The sequence below is a fragment of the Lampetra planeri genome, chromosome 14 (genome assembly GCF_965212315.1).
Source record: "Lampetra planeri chromosome 14, kcLamPlan1.2.h2, whole genome shotgun sequence".
Classification (NCBI taxonomy): domain Eukaryota; kingdom Metazoa; phylum Chordata; class Hyperoartia; order Petromyzontiformes; family Petromyzontidae; genus Lampetra; species Lampetra planeri.
Genome location: NC_136120.1, coordinates 13,088,244 through 13,112,740, shown reverse-complemented (window position 1 = coordinate 13,112,740; position 24,497 = coordinate 13,088,244). Strand labels below are relative to the sequence as shown.

At 50.1% G+C, this 24,497-nt stretch overlaps 1 protein-coding gene across 3 annotated transcripts in view; it reads left to right on the top strand.

The window, feature by feature from the left end:
• COL14A1 (collagen type XIV alpha 1 chain) overlaps positions 1-24,497 on the top strand; it is a 102,562-nt gene that overhangs the window by 2,386 nt on the left and 75,679 nt on the right. For all 3 annotated transcript variants that reach the window (XM_078600643.1, XM_078600644.1, XM_078600642.1), the window contains exons 2-5: positions 7,656-7,815; positions 11,367-11,483; positions 15,400-15,549; positions 21,257-21,340. In XM_078600643.1, coding sequence (XP_078456769.1) covers positions 7,737-7,815; positions 11,367-11,483; positions 15,400-15,549; positions 21,257-21,340 — 430 coding nt within the window. In that variant the 5' untranslated portion in view covers positions 7,656-7,736. The remainder of the gene's footprint in view (positions 1-7,655; positions 7,816-11,366; positions 11,484-15,399; positions 15,550-21,256; positions 21,341-24,497) is intronic.

The window sequence follows — 24,497 nt, the reverse complement described above, 5'->3', positions numbered from 1 at the left end:
TTCTGACGAGAGGAAGGAAGCGATGGCCGCGAAGTTGCAGCCTATGAATCTTGAGATTCATCATCATGGGTCGGGGTAATGGATCACTCAACCCCAGTGGTGAACGAAGTCTGCGAGATGTCTATTTAAAGCTTTCGTGACTGCAGGGATTCATATTCTTGGTTCTTTCGGTAAAGTCACGTAGAAGGGAAATAATAAAATAGTAAAATTAAAACAATAAAATTCTCACGACGTTTCGGCCTAATTTAGGACGCTGTCTTTCCGACAGCTTCACCTGAGGACGGCTGCTTGCGTTGTGGCCGAAATGTCGTGAGAATTGTATTATGTTTTATTAAAATTATTGTATTATTTCCGTTCTACGTGACTTTAGAACCAAGAATATCAACTCTGCGAGCTGAAAATCTGTGAATCCCCGTCTCAAACTTCCCGCGCTAATGAAATAAATAAGAATCACCATCGCCCGCCATTGGTCAATCCACTGCTTGGATGAAGGCCACCCTCTAAGCCACCGCAATACCCCCCCCCCCCCATCAGTGGCGCGATGACGACACTGTCAGCTCAGGGGTTGCAGCAATCGATGAGGTGGAGGCCCCGATATTTGATTCGTTTCTCGTGGTGGTTGTCAAAGGGGAGGGGGGGAGGTAACTCGTAGCTTTGGCCACCAGGAGGGGTCAAGATACCCCCTGCCTGTCCCACGCTCGTTACGCGACTGCCCACACCCCCACACTCACGATCCATTTCCCTGGCTGCCAATCCGTCATTATCCCCCCACCAAATCGCGGTCACCCATCTCTCGCGGCGTCGCGAGCTTGCCCAGTCCCAGCCCCTTCCCAAGGCTCTGACTGATGATGTCTCTGCAACCCACGCGCGCTCCTCTCGGAGTCTGCGTTCACGTTACGGCGCATCGAGATTGCGCGTTTTTAAATCCTTTATATTAAGTTCGCTTGCTTGCTTAGGACCGTGCAAATCTTTCGGTCGTTTTTTAACCCACTTCCCGTGATCCAATCGAGCTGACATTTTGCACACAGACTCGTTGTGCGTGACAATTTATTTTCGTGAAAATTGTTTCAAAAATGTTACACTTTTTAGGAAAAAATAAATTATATTTAATTACCAATTGCTTAATGGTGCAATGCAATCATCTGACCCATAGGTGGCAGCCATCTCAAGCCAGAGGACGAGAGGACTCTAGCCGCCACGCATATAAAGGATTTATAGTGAAAAACTTTGTTTTTACGCGTTATTCTTATTTGGCGTTACGTTGACGGCTTCTTCTCCGTGTCGCCGTGTTCCGGAGTTCCCTTCCCGAGGCCCAGGACTATCGTGGTTCTTGCGATGCGGCGCGAGTGGTTTGTGAAACTCGCATGAACAGATTTATTCTTTTTTTTTGGAAGAGAGTTATATATTTTGGGAGTCGTTTGCCAGACTTGCTTCTTTGAATTTGTTTTATCTTCCAAATGCCTCTTTGAATTTGTTTTATCTTCCAAATGCCACGTGTTCAGAGTCTGTCGCCGACTTCAAAGGCTTTGGCCGGAATAAAAAGCACTCGTAGCCGAAGCACTTAATCAGTGTCAATTAGCACACTCGTCATTGTCATCGTGAGTCATGGTCTCTCCACATCAGAATTATAATTTAATCACCATCATCACCAGTAGCGACATTACCTTTATCATTATCCCTTTGGGGTTATTTTAAAAAGGAGCATCACTTGATGAAGATGTGGTCAATATCATCATCTTTATCCTGCTGGATGAAGGCCTCATGCCGTTGCAATAGATATGCCGTGGCGTCGTGATATTACGCCACCCATATCACTCCAGTGCGCGTGGTCTGATAGCATGGTTCTATTTCCGTGGTGGTCGTTCTCTAAGATATGTTCGCTCTTTTGGCTGTCCATCCCGTCACCAATCTCATCCCTTGGCCACCATCCCTGTTGGCTCACGATGCGTTCTGCCCAAGACCACTTATTTGTCTTCACGGTCAATCTATTGCAGTGACTATATCAGAAGAAGAATAAAATCAATCAACGCCCCGCTGATCAATATCTGATGTCGCTCGTATCTTGAATTGGTCATGAGCCAGCCGTGGGGGTTCCACATTCCCATGGTGGGGCCCAGTCATACAAGTCAACTGCTCGACTTTGTTTCCCATACAGCAGTGATGTATGTACGTTGAACTTCTTTCACACCGTACGTAGCCATCCGTGCTAATCGGAGGTGCGGGAGAAGTACAAAAAAAGAAACACATGATTCTTATTTGACTCACCCAGTGACGATGACGATGATGTTTGGTACATGCATCAGCCACTAACTAGCGCACGAGTCGAACTGTAATGCGATTGCTAAAGATGGCTAGTGTTGGTATGTTATCTCACAGGTCTATGTCGAGTCGACTTCCAGTTGAGCCCATCACACAGTAGAGGTCGATAAAGTGAGGACTACCTAGTCGCCAAGTCAAGAAGGCTTTCGTTATGTAACGTATGGACTCGCCACATGAATGTCGAGTTTCCACCAATGTATCCATGAAATAAAGAGGGTCTTAAAAGTGCTGGCTGTATGGAAATACTTGCTCCTGTCATAGGAATATGGGATTTCCATTCCTGGCTAAGTGTTATAAACAGGAGATAATTAATAGTTTACACGTGGAAAAACTTGGCCCTGCCGTAGGAATGTGGAATGTCATTCATATATTTTTAGTGCAGCACAAGTACTCATTTGAATGAGAAACCATATACTGCGCAGAGTTTATAGCAGAGATAATTCGTTTCATTGGATTTGTGCTCGGCATAGGATGCGACTGGATTTCTCATCGCGATCATCATCTCCGTGTTCATAACTCCAGGAGTAACTGGTAGCGCATTCCGTCTGCTTCCTAATGGCTTTAGCATCATCACTCTCGCAAAAGCCACTTGAGAAAATAAGTTTTCACATTTTTTGTTTTACTCAGCACTGCCTTGAAGAGAAACGAATACAAAAGTATAACTTCTATTGAAGGCAACAGTGTTGTTGATGAATGTTGTTGAGTTTGTTGTTGTTTGCACCTTTGGCACCCCTGCCAATACAGCAGCATCACCCAATACTGTAATTAGTTGTGTGAACAATATTATTCGGTCATATTTGGATGAGAACGCTGTTCTCAAATCACCACGTAAAACATTTTCCTCGATCAAAGTTTGAATTAAACGGTCAATAATGTTATCCCCTGCGAATTTATGAGGCACGCAAAACATTTATTGTTTGAAGGGTATTACTAGTTATGGGATATTACACCGACAGATTTCAACCGTATTTGTGTGACATTTTGAGATTGCTGCGTAGTTATTCGCTGGTGCCCTGCACAGCGCTCCAGTCCGTTCGTGCTGCGTGTCCTTTGGCACAGCGCCACCCCGATTTGTTCGCTCCACGTGGGAATATTCTTCCGATATCTTAACGGAATTTGTGTGGCCCCTTAACCAAGGCGCTTTACAAAGATTTGGCAACGGTACAACGTGCGAACGGTGAGGTGAATGCAATGGATTAGAGGAAGCATTGGGGGCACACCTGTGATGTGTGGATTCGTTGAGAAGCGAAATTGATGACTGCAAATGATGACGAATGGAATGAATGAGGTTAACGAGTGATAGCCGTTTCATAAGAATATAAAGAGGGGCAGTAACGGTGGTGGTGGTGATTATGAGGGGGAGATTAAGAGATCGTCGGATGAGCTCAAGTAAAATAAGAGCGTTTTGAGTGAGGAGCAGAAACTAGTGAGCGAAGGTGACTGTTTTAATAAGTTTGTCCCAACCCGATGACACGTCGGTGAGAGCCGCACACACAGCGAAGAAGCTCTTGGCACGTGGAGCGAAACGTTGGACGTCGTGCCGAACGACACGCGGTAACGACCCGAAAACACAACGGGTTAGAACGTTTTAAGATTTGTCACCATACGAGATGAAAGCCTCGCTCTGCTGGCCCCAAATCCCTCGTGGTCTCGCGATGTCTCAAAATCCATGCGACTCGTGCACACGCGAGACGATCTCCTTGCTCCGTCATCGCCGCCATGGTGGAGATGACAGCGCCATGGTGGCGAGATGTTAACTCCCTCGCCTGGTATGCAGGAGGTCGTGGGTTTTGATTCCAACCTTGACGCCTGCTGTATATTTCGAGTTTGCGTGTCTCTCTCTCTCTCCGTGGTTGCGTGGATTTTTCTCCGGGTCCTCCGGTTTTTTCCTCCAAGTTTAGAATCAACGGGCGTTTAGAGTATCTGACTGCAATACATGTTCACGTGATGCAAGAGCCATATCGTTGAGCTATCGTTTGTGGCCAGATCGCTTCTGAAAAATTACTATATAGCTCAGTGGGCCCCACCTGGTAAAATAAAAATAAAAAGTTTACAGTGGTTTGGCTACTCTTCTGTCACCAGTCTCATCGATCCTTCTCCCATCTCAAGTGGATAGTGGCCTGTCCAATCCCACGTACCAATTCCACGTATCCATCCATCGTGCCAATCCAACGTAGCAATCCCACGTACCTTTCTCAACATTCAATGTGACGTCTAATTTTCAGTTTATCCTCTGACCCACGTGCTCCTCGTTCTGTCTCTCAGTGTAATTCCCAACGCGCATCTCTCTATCCTTCATTGAATGTTTCCTATCAGTTAGTGTCCAACGGTATTCATCAGTGTCCCGTGTTATCGATTTACCTTTTCTCTCTGGACACGTGGGTGCACGTTACTGCTCACTGTTATGCCCAATTTTCCTAAAGCACTTCAACCTGTTCTTGCCTCGCCTCGGAGTAGAACGGTTTTCCAAGTTGCAGACGGCAGCGTGGCGAGTGAAATGTGCCCGACAATTTGTTACATTCGGGCGAACGCTCCATCTGGGAAATCGTTTTTCTGAAAACGTTTTACATATTGAGTTCACCCGAATGGGAATGACCTAAGCAGAGATTATCAACAATCCAAGTCTGGTCTGTCAAAGTCACGAATGTCAAATTGGCTCCTCCTCAATCAGCCGTTGTTCATCACGCCACGCACAGTCGACACCAGTCCAGAGTTGGCCTGCTTAAAAAAATCCTTCTAGGATAACATCGTTGAAGAATCTTGAGCCGGCATTGCTAAAATCCCGAGTTAAAATCCGGGTTTCAAAGACGGTCACTGCATTGCGCGCGTTCAGATGCCCTTCTGTGGCCACCTGGAACGCTCTTCCCTACGATATTAAGAAGCCAGCGGAGCTATGCATTTTAAAAATTAGATTGAAAGTAATTTATTGAGAACTGCTTTTTGTGTTTAGTATGATGTCATTCCCCCGCAACTCTGATTAGCACGGTTGGTTATGTACGGTGTGAAAGAAGTTCAATATACATACAAGCAAAGATCATTCGTATAGCCTGAGGAAACTGTTGGGGCAAGTGCAGTTAACGAGCATCTACATACATTCATATTCAGTCACATGCGTATTGTTTTCATTTTTCCCACCCCCTTGGTGAGAGAGAGAGAGATAAAGATTTAGAGGCAAACCACGGGCAAACGGGAAGGAAGCCAAAATCGGCACAAACAATTTCCAAGCTCTGTAGTCCTATAATAGTGTGGTGTTTGAAATTGTGATGGTCAATCTCGACAATTTGTTGAATCGCCAACAATTGGCTGGGGGGGGGGGGGGTTGAGGGCGGGTGGGAAGGAGCGTTGGGAATTTGACGGTGGCCGGATAAATTAATCACAGGCCCAATTACCGCACGCGATCAACACATCACGCGTAAACAACAACGCCCGTTAATCGCTGCCCTATCAGAGCGTGGCTCGGGGCCCCGCGGCGTCTGTGCGGTGGCGGTGATGGTGGGAGCAGCACAGCGGCGGCGATGACCTTAAAGGGAAAGTGTCGGCGTTGCTGCCGCTGCTGCCGCTGCCAAAATATTCTAACGGCCAAAAAAAACGCGGCAAAGCCCGAGCAACTCAGAGCGCGGAATGCCGGGCGGCGCTGGAACCCCGCCCGATATACCCCCCCCCCCCGCTGCAGGAATGCACCCCCCCCCTCTCCTCCCCCTGCTATTGCAGATGAGCCGGTGTCGTATTTGTTTGAAATAACGCAAAAAAAATTAACCCGTAAAAACAAAGTTTTTCACTATAAATCCTTTATATGCGTGGCTGCTAGAGTCCTCTCGTCCTCTGGCTTGAGATGGCTGCCACCTATGGGTCAGATGATTGCCTGCCACCATTAAGCAATTGGTAATTAAATATAATTTATTTTTTCCTCGAAAGTGTAAAATGTTGGAAAAAAATTCACGAAAATAAATTGTCACGCACAACGAGTCTTTGTGTAAAATGTCAGCTCGATTGGATCACGGGAAGTGGGTTAAAAAACGACCGAAATATTTGCACGGTCGTAAGCGCGCAAGCAAGCAAGCAAGTGAACTTGATATAAAGGATTTAAAAATGGGTAAAGGCGCACCCCTGCAAATGTTTCCTGCTCACCGCCACTGCGGGTGGGAGGGGAGTGAGTTCAAGAGGCAGGGCCTCTTTTGGAGGGTGTTAGTAGCACTGCTCTTCCACACGCCAATCCCTACAGGAATGATCTTCTCCTACCTGCTGGCGTTACAGATGGGAAGTCGGTGTCGTTGTTTTAATGGAGTTTGAATATTCGTGGATAATAATAATTGAAAGGTTTTTTTTTTCCTTGTCCGGAAAAATCTCGCCCGAGTCACCAGACTCTTTCACGAGGGTCCTGTTTTGGGACGTTTGAGCCGCTTGCGTTATTTATTAATTTAACGCGATGTTCTCTCTGTGTGAGAGGCTCCTGGGGTGCCCAGAGAAAACCCAGCACGCACATCTACGGATTCAGTAGAGGGCAGGGCAGCATAATGCTCCCGTACTTCTATCCTCCCACATGATGCCCCCCGCCCTCACCCAGCCACGCTGAGCCAGTGTAGTGAAGCGAATATGGACGAGATGCACGGCGCGTGGGAGGTCATCATCTTGTAGTGGACTGAACAGAATCGCTGTGCAATAACAACCGCCATTAGCCACTAAGTGGCGGTGACGTCACCACGACACTTGTGCCAGGCTAAGTGCACTTTGAGGCTACGTGAAAACATCGAAGGCTCGCTGGCAGGAGGTCACGGACCAGACCCAGGTGTCATGGGTTGACCAATTGAGATGACTGGATGACGCACAAATTGGGCTCCTCACTGTGCCAGCTTGCTGCATTTTATCCGCTCAGCGCTCCGCTTGTTGTTGTGAGCAATGCTCCTCCACCCTCCGTTTTTGTTGGAGGGCGACTTCCTCCCAACTGCCCAGTAGCGTCATTTACGAGCCTCCTCCACAGAGGCCGATCTTGACACCGCCGGTACCAGCCATCGGCAAGCCCACTCAGCTCCACATCCTCCTGTACCGCATCAGCTCACCTCATCCCCATCCCGTGCCACGCCCGTCTAACCCCCTCTGTCCGGCCGAACAGAACCCGCATGGGCGTGTTGTGCACGTGCGCGTTGTGCACGTGCGCGTTGTGCACGTGCGCGTTGTGCACGTGCGCGTTGTGCACGTGCGCGTTGTGCACGTGCGCGTTGTGCACGTGCGCGTTGTGCACGTGCGCGTTGTGCACGTGCGCGTTGTGCACGTGCGCGTTGTGCACGTGCGCGTCCGACGATGGTCGATTTTAACTGGCTGTGGTTTGTGGCTGGCAGGAGGAGGAGGGTGCCGGCTGAAAAGAGGTGAACACACCTCCTCCACCACCTCCTTTCCCGCCCCGCCCCACCGACCCGGGCATGATGAGGGTGGACCTCTCCCTCCTCGTCACCGCCGCCTTGGTCGCCAGCCTCTCCGTCTGCGTCGTTCACTCGCAAGGTAACGAGAAACGCCGGCCGCCACGAGCGTCCACACAGCGCAATACGGTGCAATTGTGGACTTCGATGTGAAGAGGGTAAAGGCGCTGGCCCCGTAATTGGGCACTACGGTGGCTAGGAGATGTTAACTACCTCACCCGGTATACAGGAGGTCGTGGGTTCGGTCCCGACTCTGACACCTGCTGTATATTTGGAGTTTGCATGTCTCTCTCACCCCGTGGTCGTGTGGATTTTTCTCTGGGTTCTCGGGTTTTTCCCTCCACATTTAGAATCAACATCAGTATTTGGCTGCGATACATTTCCACGTGATAAGCCACTTCATTGAGCGATCATTTGTGGCCAGGTTGCTTCTGCTAAAAGAACTATATAGCTCAGTGGGCCTTAGCTGGTTAAATGAAAAAAAAATGTATTGCCTGCTAAAGCCACTGCCGGCCGGAAGCACTTCCGCGCGAGGAATCTTCAGGGAGCTTCTAGAGAGCCCCTCGTGAGCATTTTGGCCTCTCTCTTGCACACTGGCCAGATGTCTTGTCAGGGCGGGGAGTGTGGATTGGACTCGTTGTGGTGTAGGAATTTATACTGCTGGGTGCATAGAGGCCGGAGAGTTTGGGGGGGGGGGGAGAGTTTCAAAAACTTGCACCTTTTTGTTTTAACCGCAGTGCCAAGAGATGGAATCGAACCTGCGCACTGTGTATTGCGAGCCCAATGTGCTGACCGTTACACTACGGCAGCATCCCTCGGGTATTGCTTCATCACACTTAAATAGCTCTCTGCACTCACTTCTTCAAACACATTTTTCTCGCCCAGCTATAGCTGTGGCATGAAAGTCACGAATGACGTCATCGTAATTCAAAGACAAAAAAAATCAGTCCGATGGCCGCGCTGCCGTCGCTCAGCTGTTACTTCAACGTTGAACGGAAGGCCGTAAGGAGGGCCTACAAAATACGAGGCCCTTAAAGCCTCATTGGCCTGAAGGTTAAACCGGCCCCGATTGCAGAGAAACTATAAATATGTAGGACACGAGAGCATTACAAGATGCAGGCAGAGAGGGAGACGCATCAACGTATATTCTTGTTATGGAGAGAAAGAAGTATATTCTTGGTTATTTCGGTAAAGTCATGTAGAAGGGAAATAATACGAAATTTAAAAAGGGGCGTTTTTTTCACACCTGATGATGATTGCTCGTGTTGCAATCGAAACGTCGCGGGAATTTAGTTATTTTATTTAGTATTTTTATTTTTTTATTATTTCCCTTCTACGTGACTTTACCGAAAGAACCAAGAATATGAATCCCTGCAGTCACGAAAGCTTTAAATCGAAAAGATAAAGAAGTAGACAGAGGAGGGTGGGAAATTCTGGAACCTGGACTTACATCGGCTCACGTTAAACATTTTACAAACGCCAGCAGGACGTTGTAGTGGCTACATTCTCCAGCTGCCTGTAGATGTTCCCACGTTTCAGCTGTAAATTTAACACATTGGCAAACTCCCGTGAGAGTCAAGCTTCTCTTGGGGAGAAGGCGGGGTTGGTGCTTTAACTGTGTTTCCTGGGGAACGAAGCACTTTTTTTATCGGGAATTCCCTGCTACCAACTATCTCCCAGTTGTGCTGTCTGCGTCTTGGATCTCAGCGAGCATTGGACCCACCTGGTTCATTGAAACACAGTGTGGATTCACGTAGAAATCGCAATGTCAAGGGCGTGCTCATTCTGTACAGACCGAGGCGGACGGTCTTTGGCGGAGGAGACGGGGAGGTCCCTTGTGAGTTTCGCAATCTCTTTGCGAGCATGTGGGTCCCACAATGAGTCTATCGGTGTCCATACGACGCAACTTCCAGGTGCTGCGTTTTCCTGGTACCACACAGGGATAGCTGCCACCGGGAAAGTCTCCTCTGGTGCAGCGCACCTAGAAATGTACTGAACGAGAGGTGCAGCATAAATATCACGTGATGACGGTGGTGACGATGATTATGACGATGATGGTGACGACGACGATGATGCTGCTGATGATGATGATTGTGATGATGATGGTGGCATCTTCATCACTAAGCCGCTTAATAACAACAACATTGAAATGCATTTGCCAAGTGTCTGTGAAGACTGGAAGCTTCGATTAGGTGTTCTGAAATAATTTTCTGCCGGTCGCATGAACGGGTTCCGCATGTGGTCCCGAGATGTAAGAACAAACTAAAAATGTGAACGAAAAAATATTTTTCCTTTATCCTTGCGATTGTTTGCAGTGGCCCGGCAGGTGCCGTTTGTCAAAGGTGCCGTGAGTTACCGTGTGAGTCAGACGCGATGTCGTCCAGTCGGATGGTAATGATCGCTGGCGGTTCCAAAAAAACAAACACGAATAAATGTATAATAATAGACGAGGAAGCCCTTTGAACGGAATCATCCCACTCGGGAAGTCCATGGCATCCCTCCCGCGCACGCGGCACCACGTAAGAGAGCGGGGTGGACTCTTCGCACTGAGTATGCTACCACGTCGCGTATCCCACCCTCTTGGGAGGGAGCGGTGGGGGGGACTGGCGGTACAAGTGGATATGTGAAATGGTCAGATAAGTGAACATCCACAGGGAATGACAGCTGTGCCATCGTGCGCAATGAGGGCACCGTAATAGTGTCAGAGCGCGCTAAAGCCGATTTCAAAGAAGGTGAAAGCCTTTCTGTTCTTTCTCTCTTTCCGCATTGCCGGTTTTTATTTGATCACAGCTACTGTGACAGCCTGGTGAGGTTGGTGTTCAAACATCCACGAACTCTCCAGGCTTGGCTCCTGCTTAGCCTCTGAGACCTGATGACACATCGGGTGCGTGCCGAGCGGTTTGGTCATAGGCCATTTGGAATTTTTATGGGAGAAACAAAACCAAAACTATTTGTATCTCGAGGACGTTGCACGGGCTCACGAGCACATTTCTTTGAGGCTCAAACCAGTGGTGTTGTGATGTCATGTTGATATTTTTTTCCAGCGGCAGAGAGTGAATTAATTAATTTGAGATTTGGAGAACAACATGTTTTCCGCTGAATGAAATATGAAAAAAACACACAGCCTCCTGGCAGACTGAGCAACACAAAGATGTCAAAACACGCACAGGACAAAACAAACCTGGCAGTGGGCTAGGGCTTTGGATTGTTATAATTGTTAGTGATTACAACATTTTATAAAAAATAACAACGATGATAATTTAGAGCCCATTGAACATCTGCTGCTGGATGAAGACCTCGATACTCCGTGCCGGTCGTCGATGTTGTTTGACCATACTTCATCACGCCGGTCAGTGCTCGTTGTTTCTGAGTGGAGCCAGGTAAGGTGACTCAGGTGCGGTGCAGACATCACTCGCCACTAATGTTAGCCGTGGCCGGGAATTTATCTGAAAACGCCGGGCTCATAGCGCAGGGCCCAAAAACCACCGCACCAATTCTCATTCCGCCGCAAATTTGAATGCTAAGACGACAACGCAAGTGACGGCGCTGTATGTTGGGCCGGGCAAATTTTGACTGTTCCTTTGCGTGAACGCTAACCTGGTCGTGCCATATGTTTTCTTCACCGGGGGCCAGTTTTGGCACCAAAGCACCTCCGATTCAAGTTCCTGAAAGACAACAATGTGCAGATGGTGTGGAAGGCTCCGACGGGGAAGATTTCGGGATACAAGATCGTGATCGCTCCAGCACCCGGTGAGTGAGTGAGTGGGTGAGTCACCGAGTGGCCGGGTTAATGGGAGAATATTTGAAAGGGGGTGGGTGAGTCGGTGAGTGGTTGGGTCATGTACAGGGGTCAGCAACCAAAATAACAAGAAGAGCTATGTATTTCCCGTATTTGGTAATAACGTAGTATTTCAAGATCTGCAATGCAAGTGGTGAATACGGGACGGTGGTAATAGAGAACGTCATGAAGCGGTTCTCAAAGAGGTGCATGCGGCTCCGGATCCGTAGGTTGCCGACAACCTGGGTTTGTGGGTGAATGGTTGAAAGGGTGGGTGAGTGGCTGGGTGAGTGGGTGGGTGAGAGGGTGGGTGAGTGGCTGGATGGATGGGTGAGAGGATGGGTGAGTGGCTGGATGGGTGGGTAAGAGGGTGGGTGAGAGGGTGCGTGAGTGGCTGGATGAGTGGGTGGGTGAGAGGGTGGGTGGGTGAGAGGGTGGGTGAGTGGCTGGATGGGTGGGTGGGTGAGAGGGTTGGTGAGTGGCTGGATGGGTGGGTGGGTGAGAGGGTGGGTGAGTGGCTGGATGGGTGGGTGGGTAGGTGAGAGGGTGGGTGAGTGGCTGGATGGGTGGGTGGGTGAGAGGGTAGGTGAGTGGCTGGATGGGTGGGTGGGTGAGAGGGTGGGTGAGTGGCTGGATGGGTGGGCGGGTGAGAGGGTGGGTGAGTGGCTGGATGGGTGGGTGGGTGAGAGGGTTGGTGCGTGGCTGGATGGGTGGGTGGGTGAGAGGGTGGGTGAGTGGCTGGATGGGTGGGTGGGTGAGAGGGTGGGTGAGTGGCTGGATGGGTGGGTGGGTGAAAGGGTGAGTGAGTGGCTGGATGGGTGGGTGAGTGAGAGGGTGGGTGAGTGGCTGGATGGGTGGGTGGGTGAGAGGGTGGGTGAGTGGCTGGATGGGTGGGTGAGAGTGTGGGTGAGTGGCTGGATGGGTGGGTGAGTGAGAGGGTGGGTGAGTGGCTGGATGGGTGGGTGGGTGAGAGGGTGGGTGAGTGGCTGGATGGGTGGGTGGGTGGGTGAGAGGGTGGGTGAGTGGCTGGATGGGTGGGTGGGTGAGAGGGTGGGTGAGTGGCTGGATGGGTGGGTGAGAGGGTTGGTGAGTGGCTGGATGGGTGGGTGAGTGAGAGGGTGGGTGGTTCAATAGATGGTCGGGTTGTTGGGTGGTTGAATGGTTGGATCAATGGGTGGGTGGGTGGATAGGTAGATAAGTGTGGGTGGGTGAGATGGATGAGTTGGTGGGTGGGTGGATGAGCGAGTGGTTCGGTGTGTTTAGCGAATAGTTTGGTGGTTGAGTGGGTGCATGGGTAGATGAGTGAGGAAGTGGGTGAGTGAGTGAGTGGGTGGGTGGCAATTCATGGGTAGGTGGATGGATGAGTTGATTTATGGATGATTGAGGGTGGGTGAGTAGAGAGTTGAGTAGGTGTGGTGGGAGGCTAGGTGATTTTTTATCTGTGTGGTGAGTATGTGCAGGAGTGAATGTGGCGAGGGTGTATGGGCGAGTGCGTGGACAGTTTGGTGAGTGAGCGATTGTGTGGATATTCAATTATGTTGCTTGTGGCTTCTGGAAGAAAATGCATTTACGTAAGCACATTCTCTTTCATTTGAAAAAATACTTGTTTTTGGCTACTTGTGCACAGAACATTCTGTAGGAGAATCCATGAAGCACACACACGTCCTAAATTCTAGAAACATTGCCCGTCACGAAAAGCTTTTTCTGATTTAAAGGGAGTGTTTTTAATTTAAGGCATTTTTTAGGACAAAGATCTCATTGGTTAAAAATTTGGGGGGGAAAAATCCATCTTAGTCTAATCTTAATGACTCACACCCGCGTCTAAAGACGCGGTTATCAAAATAAACAAATGCCTAAGTGACCGCAAATTTAAAGTATTTTTTTTTTATTGCGGCTTGGGTTCTTATATTTTCTTAGGGATCTTTCACTGTGCCGAGAAAAAAAGCGATTTCGGGCCCCACTGATACTGGAAACGAACTCTTACGTTTAGCGGTGTGCATCAAAGCCCTACGGTGAACGCTGCACGGCTCATCAGCGCTCAACTCTGCAGAGCATCACGTTGTTTTATTGCTTGTGAGATATTCAAACAGCAAAGCAGTGTCGGCACAGCCCCCGAAAGATGACACTTTGTGAAGTCACGTCCAATAGGCCTCTTTTTATACTCTCGTGGGGCAGACCCTTCACATGCCCCCACGTGAAGAGTTTCCATCGCACGTCAACCAAGCCAAAGCTTTGTTTTTAATTCATGGAGCTGGAATTTGTCCAAGAAAAGCGCAATGTCAAATGGAATGTTCGTTATTTCTGCGAGTGCGCTTCGCTGGCAGTGCGGCTCAGGCCATCAACGTCGCCGTTGCACCTGAGAATCGATGTCGTCACGTGGCTTCACCTACGTGATGTTTTGTTAGGTTTTTTTACTTTCCCTATGTTCAATCGGGCGACCTGTGGATCGCGAGTTCGGTGCGCTACGAATTGCGGCAACGTCCGGACGTCGCTGTCTGCACGGACCTCTAGCTCGTCGCTTTCTTCTCGGGAGGTGGGGGGGGGGAGGTGACGGGGGGGGGGACAATAGCCTCTCTCTCTGCCTGCGCCCCCCCCCCCGCCACCTCCACGTAGCACCGCCTGTGGTCACGGGGGCCCGGCCACGCGTGTGCCAGGTGCTTTTGGTGGCGGCGCTCCCAAACGGCGTCGCTGGCGCGCGTTAAGTCGGCATCAGTCGGGGGGGGGGGGTCGTGCAAGATGGAGCGTCGCGTTCCGAGGGATGGTGCAGATTAGAGGCATTCCTCACCGCCCGCTTCCGCGCGCTGCCGTTGATTCTCCGCCACCGCACCGAGAGTCCTCCCCCGATGGCGACACGGGCCCCGCGTTCGAGAAAAACGCCGTCGTTACGGCGTCTGTTTGTTTGTCTGTCGGCCGTCTCGCGTTGCGTCGATGACGATTGCCCGAGAGAAGGTTGAGCACCACGGTAACGAGATGTTAACTGCCTCGCCTGGTATGCAGGACGTCGTGGGTTCGATTCCCGACCCTGACACCTGTTTATTTGGAGTTTCCATGTGTTTCTCTCCTCGTGGTGGCGTGGATTTTTTTATCGGGGTCCTCCCGTTATTCCTTCCTCGTTTAGAATCGACATTGTTTAGCGTATTTGGCCGCTATAAATTTTCACGTGACCCTAAGCCACTCCGTTGAGCTATCATTTGTGGCCAGGTCGCTTCTGAAAAAGAGCTACGTAGCTACGCGGGCCTCACCTGGTAAAATAAACATTCGTTTCGGGTTTTTGTCGCTCAGTTATCACATCGGCGCGCCTTCACGTGGGCCGATCCGGGCTGCACGGAAGCGGCCTTGGACCTCGCCATGTGAACGCCAAAGAGAGAGTGTGTGGGGGGGGGGGGGTGCCGGAAGGGGGGGCGCCTTGCGTGTCGTTCTCTTCTGGGAAGCAGCTGTCACGCGTCGGCTTCTTTCAAATATCTCAGCGCCGTCGTGCAGCACCGGGGTCGAAGGCCCATGGGTGGTGCCCGACTTGCCCCGTCTCTCTTCCCCGCTGGCCACCGCTGCCGAGGTTGCTCACGGCACAGCTCTCAGCCTTGCGCACGTTCGTTCCAGTTAAGGGCTGGCGGTGGCTACGCTGCACGCGGCTAACCCGTGAACCCGGCGCTGATGAGCAAGCGAGGGTTGGTGGATCACCGCACAGAATGTTGCGAAACTCCCCTTCCCCAGCGGGGGGGGGGGGGGCATCGAAGCGGTGCCACGCCCCTTGGCACGCCAGGAGAAGGCGGCACAGCACGTGAGAAGAAGATGTGCCGCGTGAGATGATTGCGTGCCTGTGTGCGTACGTGCCGATGTGTGCCAAATTTCTTTCCTCCCCTCGCCCCGCCCCTCTCCCAAACGTGGCAGACGGCGTTGGGCCGTCCAAGGAGCTGAAGCTGCCCAAGGGAGCCACCAAGACGGTGCTGAAGGATTTCCGCGCCGGCACCGAGTACATGGTCACCATGGTGGCCTACGACGGCTCAGCCGAGAGCCCGCCCATCGTGGGGAAAGTGACGAGTAAGCGAAGTACCGCCCGCTGCACTACCACGACGGGGGCACGCTGCCGCCCCCATTGAAAGTAGACTCCGGTTGTCAATCTGGTTTCAAGTTTTTCAAGTTTCATTTATTAGGTATAGCCCTGTGAGCCATTGGCAACAAACAAAAAAACAAAAACATGAACAAGAAAATATTATAAAGTGACTAAGTGCAAACAGAAAATCCAAGAAAAGACAGCAAAATATTGCAGAAAAAGCACCGTACACCAATACTGTGTGCAAAAATCCCAGTGGGATGCAGTGGGATGGTCCGGGTTTGCTGGCTCGCTAGCTGGCTATTGGTCAGTTCCAGAGTGCGGTCAGGGCTCATTCTGACCACAAGGGATGAACAACCTCAGGTTAGCACGGTTGGCTACGTATGGTGCGAAAGAAGTTCAAGCGCAGCGTACATGCCCATGGTGATGAGGATAATAATATTGATGAGCTACGTGTGTGGCCGATCGTTTTTGTGACGCGGTTTGTCAATAACGTTGCCCTAAAGTGTTTTTTTTCATTTTCTACACGGATGATCCTTGTTTAGCCAGTTGCCCCCCCCCGGCTATTTTTCACAAGGGAAACCTGTAGGTGGTGCTGCCCAATCGCAGCAACAGCGGAAATAAAAATTACAAAAACATCGACATTGCAGAGAAGCGAGTACAGCAGGGTCCTCAAGGAATCCATACTCTTTGGTTCTTTTGGTAAAGTCACGTAGGTAAAAAATAAAAGTTAAAAAAAATACAAATAAAAAAAAATATATATTTTATTGTTATAATTTTTTTACATTTTTCTACTTTTATTTTTTACACCTACGTGACTTTACCGAAAGAACCAACGAGTATGGATCCTTGCAGTCACGAAAACTTCAAATCTAGAATGAACCTCCTCAAGGAATAATGCGCGTCTGAAGAACGAGGCACTCGATGGCGGCGAACGAAACGCACGAGCTTTGAGAAGAGGTGCCCGAAAACAAGTGAGGTGAAGGTGCCAGTGTAAGCTGTGTGTTTTGCCCTAATTGGAAGAACTCTCCCAGAGAGACGGAGAGATCCATCTGTCATGAAGAAGAGCCAGTTACAAACTCTCCGTCAGATCGCGAATTAGAGAAGTGGGCGCGGCGGGGGCGAAGGGTCGGTGGGGTGAGGGGGTCACGTCCAGTTCTGATCTCTCACCGCTGATGTTAGTGGGGAACGGGGAACAAACCCTGGTGGCTGGATTCTTAGTCGGCGCGCTGCGTCGTGAAACCTCCGTGCCTCCGCCCCGTCTCATATTTTGGAGGCACGACGCTCGCGTTCCCGTGGGCACGGCGGAGATGCGCGGCCGCTCGTCCCCCTCGCTGACGATGGCCATGCCAACGCCGGTCCCCAGGGCGCGCCAGCCGGCCACGCGTCAGTCAGAAAGCTTTTGGCACGGCGTCACCGCGTGCCCTAGCCGCAGGGGCTGGTTTCAATTAGCACGTTGACAACAGCAGCCGGCGTCCTGAATAAACCAAAACTTTTCTTTAAGTCTCCTCCTTTGGCGTATTTCGTAAATTTAATTTAAAAAAAAATTTGCGCCATATGGTTTATTTTTGTCCTTGCTCCATTGGACGGTCAATCCCAAGCGAGTATGTTTACGTAAGGAGCAGCATTCTTAATCTCCCCCCTGCCCCGCTCCCCCCCAGCCTTTACCTGCCGCTGCGGGCATTGGGTTATCCGCGTCATTTGAGACAGGAATGTGGGGAAATGTGATGGCGGTAATAAAGCATCAGTGAAAAAGAGATAAGGATGCAATAAAAAATATATTATTAGCTAGAATACTTTGGCAAAGCCATTTCTGAAGGTCTCCCCCGTTCTGTGCGGGGGTCGTTTAACCGCATCTTCACCACGAGTTCGTCAACAGCTGAAGAGACCCAGGTCAGAATTGGGTGGGAAATCACTCGCCGCTTGATGTTCGCCATGGCGAGTAATGATGGGTAATGAACTCAGGTCTGTCAGGTTCATTGCACAGGGGCTCGCAGTGGGAACCACTAATCCTACCTCACCACCGCCTCCCTGATTGACTAATCAAGCAAGATTGATTATCAGTTATCACACGCATGTGGCTGTATTCATCTGTCGTTTCAGTTATTGTTCACGTTTCAGAGATCATCAGACTTGAGAAGCCGAGGTCGGTTGAGAATAATTCTCGGTTAGGTGGTCCACCAGAGCTTGCCGGGCGCTGTGGGCATGGGGCAGTAACGTGTGGCACGACCGCGGCAGTGGTGACGAGAGTCACCCCCTCGTGGTGCAGCGTCCCGTGGGGAGGTTTTTTTCTGGGCTTTTCTGGGTTTCCTGCCACACGAAGCCAAAATCTCGACAACGGATAAGGCCCTTGCCAAACATCCGAATGTTTGTTGCAGCAACCCTTCCTGAGCAAGTCTCCAGACTCGGCGTGGCTTTTACCGGGTAGAGAAATGCACTGGCGGGATTTGTGGTATCCGATGATCTGCATACATGGGATGGATTGATGGCGTGGCAACCCTCCCTCTACTGGATAAAAAAAACTTTATAGCTCATCGGATTCCTCTGGTATAACTGTTCTGATTCGAACAAGTGCACTTTGTGAAAAGTGATGGTGGGGGGGGGCGGGGCAGGGGGGGCAGAGATGGCGCCTGGGTGGCTGTCTCTTCTTTATGTGAAAAAGAGCTTAACAGATCATCGGGATTCCTCCAGTGTCAACAAATATTCTGATCTGGCCGCTCGTGAAAACGACCAGTCACGGTGGATGTTCTCTCTCTCTCTCTCCGCACGCCGTGGGCTGCCGGTGAGAAGGAGCCCTCTTGCCACACGTGCGTGCGCATTTCCCTTGCCCCGCTGACAGATGTTGGATGGCGAAGGATGTTGCTTCGAGTTCGGCCGGACAGCTTTAATGGTGCGCGGCGATGAATCACGTGAGAAGTTTAAATGCAGGGGGGTTGGAAAAAGATTGAGCCGAATAAGAGTGAAAGTTGAAAAAATCCATTACCTTTGAGTGCTTTGAGATTATTTTCTTTTTCAAGCGTGCTTAAACCCTTGAGTGTTGCCTTAAATGTTACAGAAGCATCGGGGGGGAATGTGATATTCACGAGCCCGAGAATTTCACCACGGAGCGAGGGTTTATCGTGAGGGTTTGTAGGAAGGATGGAGAAGTTATCTCTTGGTGCCTGCACCGTGCCACCAGCACCACGGTGACGAGATGTTAACTACCTCGCCAGGTTTACACGAGGTCGTGGCTTTGATCCTGACCCTGACGCCTGCTGTATATTTGGAGTTTGCATGTTCTCTCCCGCCGTGGTCACATGGATTCATCTCTGAGTCCTCCGGTTTTTCCCTCGACAATTAGAAACATGCGTCTAAACTGTTTGCTTGTTATACATTTTCACGTCATAAGCCACTTTGTTGAACTATCATGTGTGGCCAGGCCGCTTCTGAAAAAAAGCTATATAGCTCAGTGGGCTTTACATTGTAGAGTAATTTTTTTCTACTGTTTAGTTTGAAACTGTTTTAATGGTACCAGCGGTGAGGCAGGCACCGAGGAGAAACAGCTCACGGATACTTGGCGCTTGGTTCTTCGTCCGCGCTGAGCAGCGTTGAGGGCAACACGCACGAGAGACACACGTCCATGTACACACGTGACAATAATTACAGTGATGATGCTGCTGCGTTGGCAGTGGTGCACAAGCGCAAATAACAACAACAAATAAAACAAGAACAACTGGAATCGAATCAATCAACGGCACTCGTCGGGATGACGAGAAGGAATTGAAAACAAACACACAAAAAACCCCTGGAAGTTTGTGGGGTTATTTTGTTGTTGTTGTTGTGACCTGAATTGTCGCGAGATTTCCCTGAGCCCTATGCCACCAAATCCACGATTCTCGACTCTGAGAGTCACCGCACGATTTTTTTTTTAGTTGGGGGGCAGTTGGTTGGGGGATGTGGAGGAGGGGGGGTGGTTTTTTTAAATAGTGATGGCAGGAGGGGTGTGAAAAACGAAATGGACATTGTGTTAATTTACATTGCTTTGAGTGAACGTTCCAATGGCGTCGCAGGACCATGTGCGAGTGACGTGACGAGGCTCAGCGAGTCCCCGACAACGACCGCGATGATGGCGGCGGCATTTACTTTGAATCGAGATGCAAACCGACTCGGGCAGAGTGCCGGAGTAAAACGTAACGATGTTGCGTCGTGCCGTCGGCACGCCGTGGCCCGCTGCACATCTGTGAAGCACATGCACCGTGCCCGCGCGCGCACGGATGTGAGCGCACGGACACGTGCGCACGTTTGTGCCCGAGTACACATGTGCGCGCGCGCGCTTGAGCACGTGCAAGGGGAAATATCTTCGGATGCAACGAGACGTGATGTCTGAAATATCTCTCCCGTCAAGCCGTGTTGGTCACACGGGTGACACACGCTCGTGTTGACACGTATGTACACACATACTCGTGTTGGCGCACACGCTAATGCTTGCATAAATGATGGCGTACGCATGCATACTGAAACACACTCGTGCTTGCTCAAATACAAGCGCTCTCTGGTCTTGACACACACATTCATATTGACACACACACTCATATTGACACGTACGCACTCGCACTAACACATTCGTACTGACACTTGCATGCTCACACTGACGCTATTATACTGGCATACACGCACACACACTCACGACTGACACACACGATCCCACTGACACACACACTTGGACTAAGACGTGATACATTAATACCGGCACACACGCTTTACACTTACACAAGCATACATACACACGTCCACTGACACGCACAAAACCTAAAGATTCATGCAGACCTTCACAATTTGTACAGCCTTTGAATTTTCCAATCATTCCTCCCATGCATAATGAGTCACAATAGCAATTCCATGTTTAAACATCCTCTTCTTATTATTATACTCCTTTAATCCTTCTCATTCAAACTTAGGAAGGGTCTGAGATGGATGTGATCAATGCCGTTTGCGCAATGATGAAAGTAGTCACAAGTTCGGGTTTTTTTTAAGTTGTGCGCGCTCGCTCGCTCGCTCGCACGCGCGTGTGTATGTGTGTGTGTGTGCATAATTGATACCAGATTTCCTGCAGCTGAGCAGCCTAAGCATGGCCACGTCTTTGCAAAGTTCACCATTGAACTTGAGTATTCACTTACACCACGTTCCCTTAGTGAGTGAATCACGTAAGCCGATCTCTTATTATTATAATAATAATTTTAAAAAAAGTTAACCTTCTGGGATGCTTTGGGGGCCGGCCAATTAATCTGGCGGGTGTCAAATATATATTTTGTTTAAATTGCTGCGGGTGTACAGTCCAGTGTAATGTGAGTTGTCATGATAAGAGCACGCGGGGGGGGGGGGGGTGTGCTGGGGGGGGGGCGGTAATGTTGCCTGGGAGTGACACCGGAGGGATGCAGCCGACCCCCGTGCGCGTCCCTTAATTTGGCGAGGTGCCTGTGCACGTTCAGATGTAGGGTCTTGTGCGTTTTGCAACGCTTGAAAAAAAAAGCAAGGAGAGAGTTCCAGGCGCTCGATGCGCGTTGCAGAGAAAAAGAGTGGGGAAATAAATAAATGCATTTCTTTGCGTGCAAACATGTTGCCCGCGGTTGCTCGAAGCGCATGCCCGGATGTCCGTTGCCCCGTTGCGAACCTCATTTTTTCGTTGCCCTTTTTTGTTTTTCTGTACGCGGACAGTTGAGGCCAAGACGACCAAAACCACCACCAAGAAGACGTCGAAAAAGCCCTCTACGAAGAACGAAGACCGCTCATCTTCCGACGGTAACGTCGGCGCGCGTTCACGACTCGAACCCGAAGCGCAGCTTCGCTCTCAACATCTTCCGTAAAAACCGGCCAAGAAACGTCCCACGGTGGCGAAACACTATAAAGCTTAAGACCCCTTGCCCTGAATTGGTGCGTGCGTGTGCAAGCTTGTGTATGTGCATTGGGCGCGGTAATGCAGTCGTTGGCTCGCGGCTCTATGAACCCGGGTGACTCGAAGTCGATTCCCGCTCGCGGCCAACATCGGTAACGAATGTCCTGGGCCGGTCGTAAGCCTCTCCTCGTTCGACTCGCCCTCAAGATAGATGCGTACCAGATGGGCGGGCGCGACACTGGCCCAGTGTAAAATGAAGAGCGCTCATCCATATGCGTGGATTCTTTAAAGCGTTCCATCGTGCATTTGTTCCTCGACGCTTTATTTAACTCTAGATAATAACGGTGGCGCTCGCACCAGGCGCGCAGGAAAGTAGTCCTCGGCAAGAGCGATGGGGCTCCGATGGCGGCTCGGATTAATGCTGCGAGTTCTGGGCAATCCCTTTGGTCAATGCGGTTGGTTTCCCAAAGGTAAGCCCCTAAAAGTAGCGCAACTTCAGGGTGAATATGTCGTCGATATATCGGATCATCTTTACGAGAGAGTCATTGTGCCACCCGCGCCACTGCGGACGAGACACGCGGGACAGGCAGATGGACGGAGCTTCTGCACGAATGCGTTCAGATGAAAGGATGCCGTTGGCTTGCCAGGTATTATTATTGGCGAACGGCGCTCCATCTACACGACAGGATGTCCTCCACAGCACAGAAAATGCGACGTTGTACAAAAAGCCGGTGGAATGGTCGCAGTCGGGTCCGACACCTTTAAGAGCAGCTGAGAGCATTGGCGTCTTTGTCGCGCCAGACATGCACTGGCAGTGGTAGCGGCGGCGGTGGCGGTGAAAGTCGTTATTTTCTCCGAGTCATTAAAGGACAAAGGGCCGAATACCTCGGGGTGCGCTAAAGAGTCGATTTTAAATATCTCCCCTTAAACTGACATCGCGAGTAGGGACCTGCTAGAGCCGTTACGTGCGGGGTGGGGTTGGGGGGGCTGGGAGAGTGGGGGGGGGGCATGTGGGGGGTAGGTGGAGGGGGGGGTCTGGAGATTGCATTACCGGCGCACGCTGAAATTCTGGCCAAGAGCCACTGGAAGTTGGGACGTTACGTTAAGTGATGGCCGTTGTCATCAGCACGCCCGGGCCCTGTACGCACCAAGCTAATGGCGGTGGAGAAATAGCCGACGCGAATGAAAAATGTAAACACTTTTATGCGTGTAAAAAAAAAAAAATCCGCCGGGTTGAAATTTCATCTGCAAGTAATTAATGAATATGTGTAGGGTTAAGCACTCGCAACTAGAGTTTCCAAGGCTTTCGTAACATCCGCTTCCATCAGAGGCGAGCTACTCTGTACCAGTGGCACACCACACAAAGGGGAGTGGAGTCGGGGGTTAGTAATGAATGGAAATAGAGAAAGGAATGGGAGAGGAGAGAGGGAAAGAGAATGAATGGGGAGTGAGAGGAAGGGGATGGAAATGGAGTGGAGAAACGGGAGCAGAGGAGTCAGGAGACATGAGGGGAGGGAGGACGCTGCTGCTGCACGGAGCGGCGTCTGTTTTCACAGTGGGCGGGGAAAGGGGTTTCAAAGTGAGCATGGCTACACAAAAGTCACGTGGTTTACAGGAGGCTTGAGCTGATTCGATATATGGATTGTTGTGAGCCAATCTCTAATCGCTGCTGGATTTAGTGGTGCATAAGCGGATGCCACCATCTCCATGGTCTGTGTTGTGGCCCCCCCCCATCACCCATGCACTTCCTTTTCTCAGATTTAAATGTTTTCCTCTCTCTCCTCTTTGGTGGTTTCACTCTGCGGGGGTCTGTCTCGGCCGCTGCTCCCATCTCGTCATTCTTTTCGACAAAGCGTTGTCTAACGTCGGTACGTATTCCTTTGTGACCAGGAGTGAGTGCAAAATTCTCGAGGGAGACCTGGGAAAAAAAAAGTTCAGACAGACCGCAAATTGGTTTCGGTACGGCGCAAAAAACACAAAGTGGTCAAATTAAATGAACGCGGCGGACGATCGTCAAAATAAAATGAAATGCACCGAATTATGAAACCCAAATGAAAAATAATGGATGTAATCAGAATCACAATCACAATATGAATTTATACTGGAAGAATCCGATGAGCTATTAATCTTTTTTTAATAGATGTCCAGTCGGGGCTGGTCAAGAACGTTACGGAATGCCGTAGTTTCCAGATGACAAAGGCGCCCCGGAAATTAAAATGCACACCAAACTTGTGCCCGGTGTCAAGTGATACAAATCTGGTCACGCACACAAAGACAAAGATCCCACCCCCGTATAGCCTCAACAGACTGTTGGGCAAGTGCTGTGCATGCTGATACATTCACCAACACCCCCCCCCCCGCCCCCTGCTGCCACCGCCCCCCTCCACCCAAAGCGAAAATTATTTTGACATCGGGTTAAACAAAAAAAAATGATGATTCATTATACACCGAGGGAAAACCACACGGAGTCGTGCCTGCATTGATGTCGCCTTGGGGCAGGCAGCAGGCACTGCGTCGAAGTTCATGAAGACACCGCCGGGGGCTTGAAGAAAGAGGGCATCTTTGAAGCCTCCGTCTCCACCCCCATATGGCTCCAATTTTGCACTTCTTAGCCAAATTGCAAAATAGACATCATCGGCACCAGATAATGTTTTGCAGCCATCAGGGTTTGGTTGAACATTTAATTAATTAAAGTATACGCTTGAAAAAAAAAGCAAATGCATCTATACATACGTGAACTTCATTTATATATGGAGCCCGCGGAACCAATGGGCAGGTTTTAAATATTTATATTCCTCTGACTCCCTCTCTCTGTAAAATAAACATGCCCCCTGTTTCTGTTTGTCATCTTGGGATGTGGTCACATTTAGATGCTATATTTAAAACCCATTGTATTGTACAGAGACCCACATCTAAGCCTGTAGACTCACACAGAGACTCAGACTCACACAGAGACTCATAGACTCACACAGATACTCAGACTCACACAGAGACTCATAGACTCACACAGATACTCATAGACTCACACAGAGACTCATAGACTCACATAGACTTATAGACTCA